The sequence below is a fragment of the Hyperolius riggenbachi genome, chromosome 5 (assembly GCF_040937935.1).
Source record: "Hyperolius riggenbachi isolate aHypRig1 chromosome 5, aHypRig1.pri, whole genome shotgun sequence".
Classification (NCBI taxonomy): Eukaryota; Metazoa; Chordata; class Amphibia; order Anura; family Hyperoliidae; genus Hyperolius; species Hyperolius riggenbachi.
This window is the reverse complement of record NC_090650.1, coordinates 47,474,062-47,489,963: the sequence shown is the minus strand read 5'-3', so window position 1 is coordinate 47,489,963 and position 15,902 is coordinate 47,474,062. Positions and strand designations below refer to the sequence as shown.

Sequence of the window (15,902 nt, the reverse complement as noted above, 5' to 3'; positions counted from 1 at the left end):
TACAAAATGTGCCTCCCAGTGCCTCGTGCAGTATACTTAACCTGTCAGTGTCCGCCGCTGGCTCCGTGCGGCATCCTCCAACCACACCCACCCCACATGGTTGCCGGCGCTATATGTGGGTTAGTGTGTGACGTCACACACGCCCCCATGTTACGCTGGCAACCATGTGGGGCGCATGTATGTAAACAGAGCACGGAGCCGGGGCGGACACAGACAAGTATACTGCAGTATATACTGGGCACATTTACACTAGGAGGGCCAGCGTGGCGGGAGGGCTGCAGCGAGGCGACATCACAAGGCCGATTCCTGAGAGATTTTATGCTGAAATCAGTGTATGGGCAGGCAGCAGATCTCGCTCTGATCAGATTCGATCTGTGTCATGGTCGATCTGCCCATATGTCATCTGATGTATGGGCACCTTAAAGTGTAACTGTTGGGCATAAAATCAATTCTTTATTTGTATCTGGTAAACAAGTAATAAGGATGCTAACCAGGCAATCCAAAAGTTAAAATCACGATTACTTTTCCTGTTGATAAATGATCATTCCCCAGTTTACCTGACTTATTTGGTACACACAGAATTTGGTACACACAAAGGAACCTGCAGGGCATGCTGGGTTGTCCTTTTTGCTTCTCTACTTCCCCCTCAGACTTAACTAATGCCACTTGTTTGGCTGAAGCCTCTTTCCCTCCTGTTTCTCCCTACCACACCTCTGTTCCTCTCTGATTGGCCAATATTTCTCATGCTGAGACAATGCACTTTCTATAGTTAAGGGGGGGGGGGGGGCAAAGGAGAGTAAGGGAGGAAATGGCATCAGTATTGGCTTCAAAATAGCCACAGTTAAAATGGGAAATGCTAAGAAAGATTTTCTCTTTTTTTATTATAGAAAAATCACTAAAATCAAAACGTGGGCAGTGTAATACATATGTAAGTAGAGCAAGTATTTATCAATTTATATATGTGTTTGTTTTCTGAGATAGTATGGCTGACAGCTCAACTTTAAGTCCAGTTATTTACAAGTTGCTATTTGAGTTGTTAGCTGTATTCTACTAATATAATCAAACATAAAGCAACAGGTGAAATGCTACCAGTGCTCCAGGTCTACTCCTCTTTCATCACCAGCTAAAATCCACTGGGTATTTTCTACAGATCTCCACCCTGTCACATGACTCACATAATGAGATGCAGAAATGACCGCATCTGTCACTACCAATCTAAATCTATAATAACAAGGTGCTGAATTCTGAATACTGTTATTATAAAGAAGCGGTGCAGACTGGTCTTGCCTGTGAGGTCACCTTGAAGTGGATCAGAGGCTGCCCTTTGTGAGGGTGTAACCTCCACTTTTACCAATGGAGGACAGAGTGCATAGTTTGTGAACCGGTAAGGGGATCAAATGACCATTAATGGGTCACCTGCAAAGATTCCGTCAGGTGCATATCCTGGGTAGAGGTATACCCTGAGCACTATAACTTCATGCAGTCACTGTTCTGTGGGTGTATCTCCAGTGAACAGTGCACAACAACAGTGTTAACAGTACACATCTACTAGTACTAGTGATCCCAATGAACTAGAGATTGCATGGCATACCCCCCAGGACTAGTGATCTAAGTGGACAGGCCTCAGTATTATTGAGGATGGCAGTCTGTCCCCAAGTACTAACAAACCCAGGAGACAGTTTCCAGAACCGCTGATCACAGTTCACCTTTCATATGGGTTAGTGCTTTCATTTTTTCTGGACTGCAGATTGTATTGCCATTCATTTGATGAATGGCACATCTTCACTCCGAGTACCAGCTAATCCTGTCAATGGAACAGGGAATCTGTTGGTATGGATATGGTGCCACCCTGGCATATTTTGCAACCGGCCTAAGTAAACACAGCAGACAGCCTTTAGCACTAGTGGCTACAGCAGACAGACCTCAGCATTAGTGGCTACTACGGCAGACAGACCTCAGCACTAGTGGCTACGGCAGACAGACCTCAGCACTAGTGGCTACGGCAGACAGACCTCAGCACTAGTGGCTACGGCAGACAGACCTCAGCACTAGTGGCTACGGCAGACAGACCTCAGCACTAGTGGCTACGGCAGACAGACCTCAGCACTAGTGGCTACGGCAGACAGACCTCAGCACTAGTGGCTACGGCAGACAGACCTCAGCACTAGTGGCTACGGCAGACAGACCTCAGCACTAGTGGCTACGGCAGACAGACCTCAGCACTAGTGACTACGGCAGACAGACCTCAGCACTAGTGGCTACGGCAGACAGACCTCAGCACTAGTGGCTACGGCAGACAGACCTCAGCACTAGTGGCTACGGCAGACAGACCTCAGCACTAGTGGCTACGGCAGACAGACCTCAGCACTAGTGGCTACGGCAGACAGACCTCAGCACTAGTGGCTACGGCAGACAGACCTCAGCACTAGTGACTACGGCAGACAGACCTCAGCACTAGTGACTACGGCAGACAGACCTCAGCACTAGTGGTTACAGCAGACAGCATTTGTGATTACAGAAGACAGACCTCAGACAGAAGACAGACCTCAGCACATTTGTGATTACAGAAGACAGACCTCAGCACTAGTGGCTACAGCAGACAGAACACAGCACTAGAGATTACAGCAGCCAGACCTCAGCACTTGTGACTACAGCAGACAGACCTCAGCACTAGTGACTATGGCAGACAGACCTCAGCACTTGTGACTACAGCAGACAGACCTCAGCACTTGTGACTACAGCAGACAGACCTCAGCACTTGTGACTACAGCAGACAGACCTTAGCACTTGTGACTACAGCAGACAGAGCTCGGCACTAGAGATCACAGCAGCCAGAGCTCAGCACTAGAGATCACAGCAGACAGACCTCAGCATTAGAGATCACAGCAGACAGAGCTAAGCACTAGTGGCTACAGCAGACAGAACTCAGCACTAGAGATTACAGCAGACAGAGCTCAGCACTAGAGATTACAGCAGCCAGCCAGACCACTAGTGACTATGGCAGACAGACCTCAGCACTTGTGACTACAGCAGACAGACCTCAGCACTTGTGACTACAGCAGACAGACCTCAGCACTTGTGACTACAGCAGACAGACCTCAGCACTTGTGACTACAGCAGACAGACCTCAGCACTTGTGACTACAGCAGACAGACCTCAGCACTTGTGACTACAGCAGACAGACCTCAGCACTTGTGACTACAGCAGACAGACCTCAGCACTTGTGACTACAGCAGACAGACCTCAGCACTTGTGACTACAGCAGACAGACCTCAGCACTTGTGACTACAGCAGACAGACCTCAGCACTTGTGACTACAGCAGACAGACCTCAGCACTTGTGACTACAGCAGACAGACCTCAGCACTTGTGACTACAGCAGACAGACCTCAGCACTTGTGACTACAGCAGACAGACCTCAGCACTTGTGACTACAGCAGACAGACCTCAGCACTTGTGACTACAGCAGACAGGACTCAGCACTAGTGACTACGGCAGACAGGACTCAGCACTAGTGACTACGGCAGACAGACCTCAGCACTAGTGACTACGGCAGACAGACCTCAGCACTAGTGACTACGGCAGACAGACCTCAGCACTAGTGACTACGGCAGACAGACCTCAGCACTTGTGACTACGGCAGACAGACCTCAGCACTTGTGACTACAGCAGACAGAGCTCAGCACTAGAGATCACAGCAGCCAGAGCTCAGCACTAGTGACTACAGCAGACAGACCTCAGCACTAGTGACTACGGCAGACAGACCTCAGCACTAGTGACTACGGCAGACAGACCTCAGCACTAGTGACTACGGAAGACAGACCTCAGCACTAGTGACTACGGAAGACAGACCTCAGCACTAGTGACTACGGAAGACAGACCTCAGCACTAGAGATCACAGCAGACAGAGCTCAGCACTAGAGATCACAGCAGACAGACCTCAGCATTAGAGATCACAGCAGACAGAGCTCAGCACTAGTGGCTACAGCAGCCAAACCTCAGCACTTGTGACTACAGCAGCCAGACCTCAGCACTAGAGATCACAGCAGCCAGAGCTCAGCACTAGTGACTACAGCAGACAGACCTCAGCACTTGTGACTACAGCAGCCAGACCTCAGCACTTGTGACTACAGCAGCCAGACCTCAGCACTTGTGACTACAGCAGACAGACCTCAGCACTAGTGACTACAGCAGCCAGACCTCAGCACTTGTGACTACAGCAGCCAGACCTCAGCACTTGTGACTACAGCAGACAGAGCTCAGCACTAGTGGCTACAGCAGCCAGACCTCAGCACTAGTGACTACAGCAGACAGAGCTCAGCACTAGAGATCACAGCAGACAGAGCTCAGCACTAGAGATAATAGCAGACAGACCTCAGCTCTAGAGATTAAAGCAGACAGATCTCAGAATTAGTGACTACAGCAGACAGACCTCAGCACTAGAGATCACAGCAGACAGACCTCAGCACTAGTGACTACGGAAGACAGACCTCAGCACTAGAGATCACAGCAGACAGACCTCAGCATTAGAGATCACAGCAGACAGAGCTCAGCACTAGTGGCTACAGCAGCCAAACCTCAGCACTTGTGACTACAGCAGACAGACCTCAGCACTTGTGACTACAGCAGCCAGACCTCAACACTTGTGACTACAGCAGCCAGACCTCAGCACTTGTGACTACAGCAGCCAGACCTCAGCACTAGAGATCACAGCAGCCAGAGCTCAGCACTAGTGACTACAGCAGACAGACCTCAGCACTTGTGACTACAGCAGCCAGACCTCAGCACTTGTGACTACAGCAGCCAGACCTCAGCACTTGTGACTACAGCAGACAGACCTCAGCACTAGTGACTACAGCAGCCAGACCTCAGCACTTGTGACTACAGCAGCCAGACCTCAGCACTAGTGACTACAGCAGACAGAGCTCAGCACTAGTGGCTACAGCAGCCAGACCTCAGCACTAGTGACTACAGCAGACAGAGCTCAGCACTAGAGATCACAGCAGACAGAGCTCAGCACTAGAGATAATAGCAGACAGACCTCAGCTCTAGAGATTAAAGCAGACAGATCTCAGAATTAGTGACTACAGCAGACAGACCTCAGCACTAGAGATCACAGCAGACAGACCTCAGCACTAGTGACTACGGAAGACAGACCTCAGCACTAGTGACTACGGCAGACAGACCTCAGCACTAGTGACTACGGCAGACAGACCTCAGCACTAGTGACTACGGCAGACAGACCTCAGCACTAGTGACTACGGCAGACAGACCTCAGCACTAGTGACTACGGCAGACAGACCTCAGCACTAGTGACTACGGCAGACAGACCTCAGCACTAGTGACTACGGCAGACAGACCTCAGCACTAGTGACTACGGCAGACAGACCTCAGCACTAGTGACTACGGCAGACAGACCTCAGCACTAGTGACTACGGCAGACAGACCTCAGCACTAGTGACTACGGCAGACAGACCTCAGCACTAGTGACTACGGCAGACAGACCTCAGCACTAGTGACTACGGCAGACAGACCTCAGCACTAGTGACTACGGCAGACAGACCTCAGCACTAGTGACTACGGAAGACAGACCTCAGCACTAGTGACTACGGAAGACAGACCTCAGCACTAGTGACTACGGAAGACAGACCTCAGCACTAGAGATCACAGCAGACAGAGCTCAGCACTAGAGATCACAGCAGACAGACCTCAGCATTAGAGATCACAGCAGACAGAGCTCAGCACTAGTGGCTACAGCAGCCAAACCTCAGCACTTGTGACTACAGCAGACAGACCTCAACACTTGTGACTACAGCAGCCAGACCTCAGCACTTGTGACTACAGCAGCCAGACCTCAGCACTAGAGATCACAGCAGCCAGAGCTCAGCACTAGTGACTACAGCAGACAGACCTCAGCACTTGTGACTACAGCAGCCAGACCTCAGCACTTGTGACTACAGCAGCCAGACCTCAGCACTTGTGACTACAGCAGACAGACCTCAGCACTAGTGACTACAGCAGCCAGACCTCAGCACTTGTGACTACAGCAGCCAGACCTCAGCACTTGTGACTACAGCAGACAGAGCTCAGCACTAGTGGCTACAGCAGCCAGACCTCAGCACTAGTGACTACAGCAGACAGAGCTCAGCACTAGAGATCACAGCAGACAGAGCTCAGCACTAGAGATAATAGCAGACAGACCTCAGCTCTAGAGATTAAAGCAGACAGATCTCAGAATTAGTGACTACAGCAGACAGACCTCAGCACTAGAGATCACAGCAGACAGACCTCAGCACTAGTGACTACGGAAGACAGACCTCAGCACTAGAGATCACAGCAGACAGACCTCAGCATTAGAGATCACAGCAGACAGAGCTCAGCACTAGTGGCTACAGCAGCCAAACCTCAGCACTTGTGACTACAGCAGACAGACCTCAGCACTTGTGACTACAGCAGCCAGACCTCAACACTTGTGACTACAGCAGCCAGACCTCAGCACTTGTGACTACAGCAGCCAGACCTCAGCACTAGAGATCACAGCAGCCAGAGCTCAGCACTAGTGACTACAGCAGACAGACCTCAGCACTTGTGACTACAGCAGCCAGACCTCAGCACTTGTGACTACAGCAGCCAGACCTCAGCACTTGTGACTACAGCAGACAGACCTCAGCACTAGTGACTACAGCAGCCAGACCTCAGCACTTGTGACTACAGCAGCCAGACCTCAGCACTAGTGACTACAGCAGACAGAGCTCAGCACTAGTGGCTACAGCAGCCAGACCTCAGCACTAGTGACTACAGCAGACAGAGCTCAGCACTAGAGATCACAGCAGACAGACCTCAGCTCTAGAGATTAAAGCAGACAGATCTCAGAATTAGTGACTACAGCAGACAGACCTCAGCACTAGAGATCACAGCAGACAGACCTCAGCACTAGTGACTACGGAAGACAGACCTCAGCACTAGTGACTACGGCAGACAGACCTCAGCACTAGTGACTACGGCAGACAGACCTCAGCACTAGTGACTACGGCAGACAGACCTCAGCACTAGTGACTACGGCAGACAGACCTCAGCACTAGTGACTACGGCAGACAGACCTCAGCACTAGTGACTACGGCAGACAGACCTCAGCACTAGTGACTACGGCAGACAGACCTCAGCACTAGTGACTACGGCAGACAGACCTCAGCACTAGTGACTACGGCAGACAGACCTCAGCACTAGTGACTACGGCAGACAGACCTCAGCACTAGTGACTACGGCAGACAGACCTCAGCACTAGTGACTACATTTATCCACAGACCCTGAACAAGCATGCAGCAGATCAGGTGTTTTTGACATTATTGTCATATCTGACAAGATTAGCTGCATGCTTGTTTCGGGTACATATTGTTCCTGCGCCGCGTAGTTTGGTTCGGGGAGAGCCGAATGACAGCTCTTCCTGCTGCCGCTAAACTTCGAGGTGGTGTTACATGCTATTCCTCCTCTGAGTTATCGCAGCTCTGAGTGAGATGTAATTTCAGGGTCTGGCAGCCGCCAGAGCGGGACGTGCAGCATAGCATTGCTGCTATGACGGCGCCCAGCTGAGAAATAACCTGCTTTGGCTTGTTTCTGGTGTGAATCAGACACTACTGCACCCAAACAGATCAGCAGGGTTGCCAGGCAACTGGTATTGCTTAAAAGGAAATAAATATGGCAGCCTCCGTATCTCTCTCACTTCAGTTGTTCTTTAAAGACAAGTGATCGCTGCGGGTGGCTGCATCGTGCAACATCATTTACCAAGGCTTTGTTAAACGATGCCGCTGAAAATCACTGTAAAACTCCCTTTGTGGGTATGGGCCTTAAAGGGAACCTGAGATCAATAGCCTCTCAGGTTCCATACTTACCTGGGGCTTCCTTAAGCCCCCTTAAAGTGATCATAAGATGGCGATACAAACACAAAATATACATACATGGGGCATCCTCCAGCCCCCTCTGGCCTGATCGCTCCCACGGCGTTCTCTTCTCCCTCCTCGTTCTTCTGCAATTGGCCTTGGAGAGTCCTCCGGTCTGGGGCCAAATGCGCATGCGCGGCCCAGCTGCAAGCATGTTCCTGAAGCGTTCTGCGCAGAATGCTCTCTGTGATGGTAGTGCGTCTTGCCGGATTGCACATGCGCCGACTGGCCCCGACTGATAGGTTTTTCGGGGCCGGTACCGAGCGAACGGAGAGAGAAAAGAGGACTCCATGGGAGTGATCAGGCTGGAGGAAGCCCCAGGTAGGTTTTATTGAGGGGTCCCCTTTTCTGGTACACTTTAAGGCTGCTCGTCCCTCGCCATCTCCCTGGGTGGCTCTGGTCTCTGGCAATTCATCCCGAAAGCCTGGCCAAGTTGCACTTTGTTAAGCATGCGCGGCCTGGCCAGGCGTACACCCACGGCATTCTCTGGTCCTTAAAGGACAACTGAAGTGAAATGAATATTTAGGCTGCCATATTTACTTTCTTTTAAACAATACTAGTTGCCTGGCAGCCCTGCAGGTCTATTTGGCTGCAGTAGTGGCTATAGTATGGCAGCCTCCATATCCCTCTCATTTCAGGTGCCCTTTAATAAGCCAGAGACTGCTGGTACGTAAGTGGTTAACAGGGTGCCTCTAGGTATGAATATTGTAAACCAGGGGTGCTGATTAGGTAGATTGTGATCTACCAGTACATCGTTAAGGACTTCTTGGTAGATCCCGACCCCACTACATTTTTCATTCTGTATATGCAAGTGTGCTTTGAAAATTGTACATAGGTAGATAATGTTGACTTGCTAATTTTTCAAAGTAGCTCACAAGCCAAAAAAAAAGTGTGGGCACCTCTGTTGTAAACTAACCCACTCCTTGCCCCCCCCCCCCCCCCCATTCCTTCAGATTGTAAGCTCACAAGTGCAGGGCTCTCTCACCCTTTAGTGTCCTGCAATCAGTTATACATTTTATTCATCACCTTACTTTTCTAAGTGTAATTACCAATTTCTTTATTTTGTACTTATTCTGTATTTTGGAGTGTGTTGGAACAAAGTCCCCAGCATTAGTGATCACAACACAAAGACAGTCCCCAACACCAGTGGTTACAGCACACAGTCTCCAGAACCAAGGATCACAGAACAGGAGTAGTACCACCAGTTCTGTAGGCAGAGGTGTCAGCAGCAGGGCACAGAGGTGGCAGAAGCAGGGCACAGAGGTGGCGGCAGCAGGGCACAGAGGTGGCAGAAGCAGGGCATAGAGGTGGCAGAAGCAGGGCATAGAGGTGGCAAAAGCAGAGCATAGAGGTGGCAGAAGCAGGGCACAGAGGTGGCAGAAGCAGGGCACAGAGGTGGCAGCAGCAGGGCACAGAGGTGGCAGAAGCAGGGCACAGAGGTGGCAGAAGCAGGGCTTAGAGGTGGCAGTAGCAGGGCATAGAGGTGGCAGAAGCAGGACAAAGAGGTGGCAGAAGCAGGGCACAGAGGTGGCAGAAGCAGGGCACAGAGGTGGCAGAAGCAGGGCACAGAAGTGGCAGCGGCAGGGCATAGAGGTGGCAGCAGCAGGGCATAGAGGTGGCAGAAGCAGGGCATAGAGGTGACAGCAGCAGGGCATAGAGGTGGCAGCAGCAGGGCATAGAGGTGACAGCAGCAGGGCATAGAGGTGACAGCAGCAGGGCATAGAGGTGGCAGAAGCAGGGCATAGAAGTGGCAGCAGCAGGGCATAGAGGTGGCAGCAGCAGGGCATAGAGGTGGCAAAAGCAGAGCATAGAGGTGGCAGAAGCAGGGCATAGAGGTGACAGAAGCAGGGCATAAGGTGGCAGAAGCAGGGCATAATGGTGGCAGAAGCAGGGCATAATGGTGGCAGCAGCAGGGCATAGAGGTGGCAGAAGCAGGGCATAGAGGTGGCAGAAGCAGGGCATAGAGGTGGCAGAAGCAGGGCACAGAGGTGGCAGAAGAAGGGGACAGAGGTGGCAGAAGCAGGGCACAGAGGTGACAGAAGCAGGGCTTAGAGGTGGCAGTAGCAGGGCATAGAGGTGGCAGAAGCAGGACAAAGAGGTGACAGAAGCAGGGCATAGAGGTGGCAGAAGCAGGGCACAGAGGTGGCAGAAGCAGGGCACAGAAGTGGCAGCGGCAGGGCATAGAGGTGGCAGCAGCAGGGCATAGAGGTGGCAGAAGCAGGGCATAGAGGTGGCAGCAGCAGGGCATAGAGGTGACAGCAGCAGGGCATAGAGGTGGCAGCAGCAGGGCATAGAAGTGGCAGCAGCAGGGCATAGAGGTGGCAGCAGCAGGGCATAGAAGTGGCAGCAGCAGGGCATAGAGGTGGCAGCAGCAGGTGGCAGAAGCAGGGCATAGAGGTGGCAAAAGCAGAGCATAGAGGTGGCAGAAGCAGGGCATAGAGGTGACAGAAGCAGGGCATAAGGTGGCAGAAGCAGGGCATAATGGTGGCAGAAGCAGGGCATAATGGTGGCAGCAGCAGGGCATAGAGGTGGCAGAAGCAGGGCATAGAGGTGGCAGAAGCAGGGCATAGAGGTGGCAGAAGCAGGGCACAGAGGTGGCAGAAGAAGGGCACAGAGGTGGCAGAAGCAGGGCACAGAGGTGACAGAAGCAGGGCACAGAGGTGGCAGAAGCAGGGCATAGAGGTGGCAGAAGCAGGGCATAGAGGTGGCAGAAGAAGGGCGTAGAGGTGGCAGAAGAAGGGCATGGAGGTTGCAGAAGCAGGGCATAGAAGTGGCAGCAGCAGGGCATAGAGGTGGCAGCAGCAGGTGGCAGAAGCAGGGCATAGAGGTGGCAAAAGCAGAGCATAGAGGTGGCAGAAGCAGGGCATAGAGGTGACAGAAGCAGGGCATAAGGTGGCAGAAGCAGGGCATAATGGTGGCAGAAGCAGGGCATAATGGTGGCGGCAGCAGCAGGGCAGAGGTGGCAGAAGCAGGGCATAGAGGTGGCAGAAGCAGGGCATAGAGGTGGCAGAAGCAGGGCACAGAGGTGGCAGAAGAAGGGCACAGAGGTGGCAGAAGCAGGGCACAGAGGTGACAGAAGCAGGGCACAGAGGTGGCAGAAGCAGGGCATAGAGGTGGCAGAAGCAGGGCATAGAGGTGGCAGAAGAAGGGCGTAGAGGTGGCAGAAGCAGGGCATAGAGGTGGCAGAAGAAGGGCGTAGAGGTGGCAGAAGAAGGGCATGGAGGTTGCAGAAGCAGGGCATAGAGGTGGCAGCAGCAGGGCATAGAGGTGGCAGCAGCAGGTACCAGAGTCAGTCTGGGCCCGGATCACTGCCTGGGTTTTTGTGTAGGGTTGAATCTGACATTAGCAGCAGTAGGAAGCGGGTCAGCAGCCGCTCGTGCATCTAGCAGGCCGCCCGCTGCCCCTCCTGCCAGTCTGCAGGGCTGGGGCACAATGGCAGCATCAGGCGACAGTCCCTGCCCCCCACTTCCCCTCCTCCAGCCTTACCTAGGGCGCTCTGTGCGGCCGGGCCCTGGATCAGGCTGTGGAAGGCCGCCCGCAACACGGCGCTGAAGGCTTTGGGGCTGAACTGCACCGGATCCGCTAACCGGTGTAACCCCCTCTGCGTCTCCTCCGACAGCTCCATTGTGACTGCGAGCAGCAGCGACCTTCCACCCGCACCACGTGACCAGAGCAGCTGACAGCCCAGAACTGTGTGTGTCTGTTGTGTGTCTGCTTCCTGCTTCTACCCAACTATGCTGGCCTCACTGTACACATGGGCTGATTGCTAGTAAGGGTTTTTTAATGCACTATGAATGTAGATCCAAGATATATAATATACAGAAGAGCTCCTTCTTGGCTTCCTCATCTACTGCATCACATCGGATACTGTTCTTTTGCTTCTCTTTGTAGCAATTCTGCTTGACTTACTTATGTTGTATTCTATTTAGAACCTCAAGGCTTGTTTCAAGCAGGGCCAGGGAGTAAAGTATAATTGCCACTGTGGTGAAAGTTACAACTTTGTAAGATTATGCAACCAGCAGCAATAATAGCTTTGCAACATTCCTGGAAAACCCCGCCCCAGGACTTGACGCCTTTCGGCGTTAGGCGATCCTGGGGCTGCCACCTTACCAACGCCTATCGGCGTTAGGCAGTCGGGAAGGAGTTAAAGGGAACCTGAGGTGAGAGGGATATAGAGGTTGCCATATTTATTTCCTTGTAAACAATGTCAGTTGCCTGGCAGTCCTGCTGATCTTCTGGCATAAGTAGTGTCTGAGTCAAAACCCTGGAACAAGCATATGGCTAATCCAGTGAAAGCAGAGTACCTGATCTGCTGCATGCCTATTCAGGGTCTATGGCTAAAAGTATTAAAGACGCATGTTCAGGAGGACTGCCAGGCAAAAATGAATGAATATGGCAGCCTCCATGTCCTTCTCAGCTTGGGTCCCCAAGGTGAGCCAATTGTACAATTGAAGCGAGAGGAGAGGACAATTTAAGTGAGAGGGATATGGCGGCTGCTGTATTTATTTCCTAAATTAAGCAATACCAGTTGCCTTCTGATCCTCTGCCTCTAATACTTTTAGCCCTAGACCCTAAACATGCAAATGCAAATCAGGTGTTTTTGACATTTGGCTCTATTCACAATCACACATATGGTAAGAGATTTTTTACCGCTATATTACCGGCAGTGATAATTTCTGCATTTTTTCCACATTCACTAAAAATGTTCCGCATGTTTTCAGCATGCGGGAATAATGTGTAAAAAAATTGGGGAAACGTGTAATTATATAGTAAACAAGCGGAAACCATCCGTAAAAAAAGGGGCATAAAAAAAATTTGTCAAAAAAAATAAAAAATTATAGTCCAGCACACAGCGCTCAAGGCTGAAGACTCCATTTAAAGGGAACCTTAACCCTGCAAAATAAAAAAGTTTCACTTACCCGGGGCGTCCCAATGACCCATGCAGCCGTCCTGTGCGCTCGCTGCTCCTCGAGTTTCCTCCGGACCCTGCTGCGCGTTCATTTTGTTTTCTGTCGACTGGGAGTCGGCCCCCGGTTACGCCTATTTTTGTCCACCTTGCTGCCGTCAAGCGTGGACACACTTGACAGTGGCATGGCGGACAAGAATACACGTGGCCAGGGCCAACTCTTAAGTCGGCCAAAAACTAAACTAAAGCGCAGCGGGGACCGGAGGACACTCGAGGAGCAGCGGGGGCACAGGACGGCTGCAGGGGTCTTGGGGAAGGCCTGGGTAAGTGAAACTTTTTTTATTGTGCAGGGTTAAGGTTCCCTTTAAATGGAGTCTTCAGCCTTGAGCCCTGTGTTTGCTGGACTATAATGTTTTACAATTTTTTGACAATTTTTTTTTTTATGCCCCTTTCTTTTACGGATGGTTTCCGCTTGTTTACTATATAATTACACGTTTCCCCAATTTTTTTTTATGCATTGTTCCCACATGCGGAAAACATGCGGCACATTTTTACACAAATAGGCCTGGAACCCACTGAAATCAGCAAACGCAAAACGCAACCGCTAGCGTTTTGTCTGAGCGGTTTGCAAGCGGATTCATGCGCGTTTTTGGTCGTGTTTTGCAACATTGTATTTTTTTGCCCAGCGGGTGCGTAGCGTTTTGCGTTTTTATCCTGATTGGTCCTGTGAATTATTTTTCATTTTGTTACAGTGTGCTGAACCGCAAAACGCTAGCAAAACCGCTCAGTTTAGGTTTTGCTGAGCATTTCCGCTAGCATTTCCATACTTTACATTGAAGCGCTAACGCTCCCAAAATGCTGCACGTCCTGCGTTTGCGTTTCTGAGAAACACAAACGCTCCTGTGGAAGTTGCCCCATCCATTAACATTAGCCCAGCGTTTTGGCAAACTGCTAGCGTATCGCAGTGCTGCCAAAACGCTGCCAAAAGCGCTCCTGTGGGTTCCAGCCCATAGAGCAGTGTTTTGGGTTATCCATTTCTTTGCCTAAGCTTGTACTCAGGGCTGTTATAAGCACTTTTAAAAATTAACATCTAGTATAAAACAACTTTATATTATATAATTAAACTAAACATAAATCATTTTGTAAAAAAAAAAAAGCATGTTTTTTTCAAATAAACATGAAAATGCCTGCTGTACAACCAATTTATATATTTCTCACCTTCTGCAACCTCCAGCAGCCTGCTTAGAGTAGGTTCACACTTGTTTTAAAAAAATATCCGTGGCTCAGTTTTTTGGCCCTGATCAAAAAACGGAGCCACGGATACCAATGTCAAAAATAGCAGCCTTCGTCTCTCACTCTCTCTCAAAAAAAAAAAACAAAAAAAAACAAAACGGATCCGTCTGCATTCCGGGGGATCCGTTTGAGAGCCTCAGAGGACAGTCCGGATTTGCAGGATTTTCACCAACCCGGATTGTTCCCTGATACACGGAGGAGTAGTGAAAATCTATGCAAAAATGAATCCCCCTCTACACAGGCTTCTTTGGACACAGAAACGGATCCGTTTTCTGTGTCCCAACCTGTGGGTGGGAAGGGGGTCACCATGCTGGAGGGGGTAGCAGCCAGGAAGGAGGTGACAGCAGGCGGCATGGAGGGGGGTCACCCCTCCTCACCTGGGTCCCCCATGTGGAACAAAAACGCAAACGCACGCAAAACGCAAAAACGCATATGCAGCAAAACGCTAACTTTCATGCACTGCCTAGTGTGTTCCCACCCTAATGATATGTATGCCACAATGCCTCTAGTATTTAGCCTCTAGCGTTCGTCACATGACACAGGTGCACTGGGAAAAAAGACACAGGGAGGAGTGCTGCCGCATGGAGAGAAGACACGATGAGAGCTAGCTCTGCTGCCAACACCCTGCCTCAGTCATCCCCACAATGCCCACACCGCTATCAGCCAAAAATCGATTGATTGAGCATTGTTTGCGGCATCGATAAGTATATAGCCACTGTTACTCTCACCTATTGATATTTTGTTAGAAGGGTTGGAAATTAATCCTTGCTGAACCGCTGCTGGGGAGACATTCATTGTTTGTTCCTGTGACAGTTGGCGTAGTCGTTCAGAATACATTTCCTTAATTAAAGTAACATCTATCAAAGGTAATTATTTCCACTTCCTTTTGAAAAGATCTTTTTAACACTGTGTTGTTTCTGTGAGCTAACCAGTGAGAAGAAATCTCAAAAGGATACAGACAGTGATAAAATGCTGACGGAAGTTCCATCTGTGTCCTATTTTAGCCAAAACTAAAATAAAAAGATGCATACAGTGTCACTTTAAAATGGAACTCCGGGAGAAATTGACTTTACCCTATTTTTTCTCCCATCTGCTAAACGTTATGATAGTAACGGCTGCGTTGCAAATATAAGCCAGAAATAACTCTTCACACAGTAGAGTAGTCCGCTGATAGCTGTCAGGTTGCTCCTTCTGCTACACCATACATGTCAACCTCCGGCCCACGGGCCACATCTGGCCCTCAGAACCATTACATTTGACCCTCAAGTGGTTTCCCCACTTTGCATTATGTTTGCCTCTTTCTAGGCCACCAGCCATATGGGGGAGGGAGGAGGAAAGCACTAAATACTAAGAAACTGTATAGGGGAGGTAGGGGGAAAGCGTTACACACTAGGGAACTGTATAGGGGCGAGTGGGGGCCTCTAGACACCAGGGAACTGTATAGGCAAGGGAGGACCACTAGACATCAGGGAACTGTATAGGGGTTGGAGGGTGGGCCATTAGACACCAGGAAACTTTATAAGGGAGGAAGGTGGCCAGTAGACATTGAGGTTGGCCCACGACTAGGTCCTAGTGAACAATTTCGGCCCACTTTGTATTTGAGTTTGACATCCCTGTCCTACACCCTCCACTCTGGTTTCAGGTCAGTGATTGCAGTTAACTATGGTGGGGGTGTGGCCAAGACAGCAACTTAGGAGGGGTGTGGCATGGACCACCATGCTCTTTGAGAGAACTGGGCAGAGCCCTGCAATCCAGGCTAAAGAGGAA

At 50.5% G+C, this 15,902-nt stretch overlaps 1 protein-coding gene across 1 annotated transcript in view; it reads right to left on the bottom strand.

Annotated features, from left to right (window-relative positions):
• BMI1 (BMI1 proto-oncogene, polycomb ring finger) overlaps positions 1-11,634 on the bottom strand; it is an 83,835-nt gene extending 72,201 nt beyond the window's left edge. The window contains exon 1 of the mRNA XM_068238250.1: positions 11,423-11,634. Within this exon, the coding sequence (XP_068094351.1) occupies positions 11,423-11,561 (139 nt within the window). The 5' untranslated portion in view covers positions 11,562-11,634. The remainder of the gene's footprint in view (positions 1-11,422) is intronic.
• Positions 11,635-15,902: the final 4,268 nt, after the last annotated feature.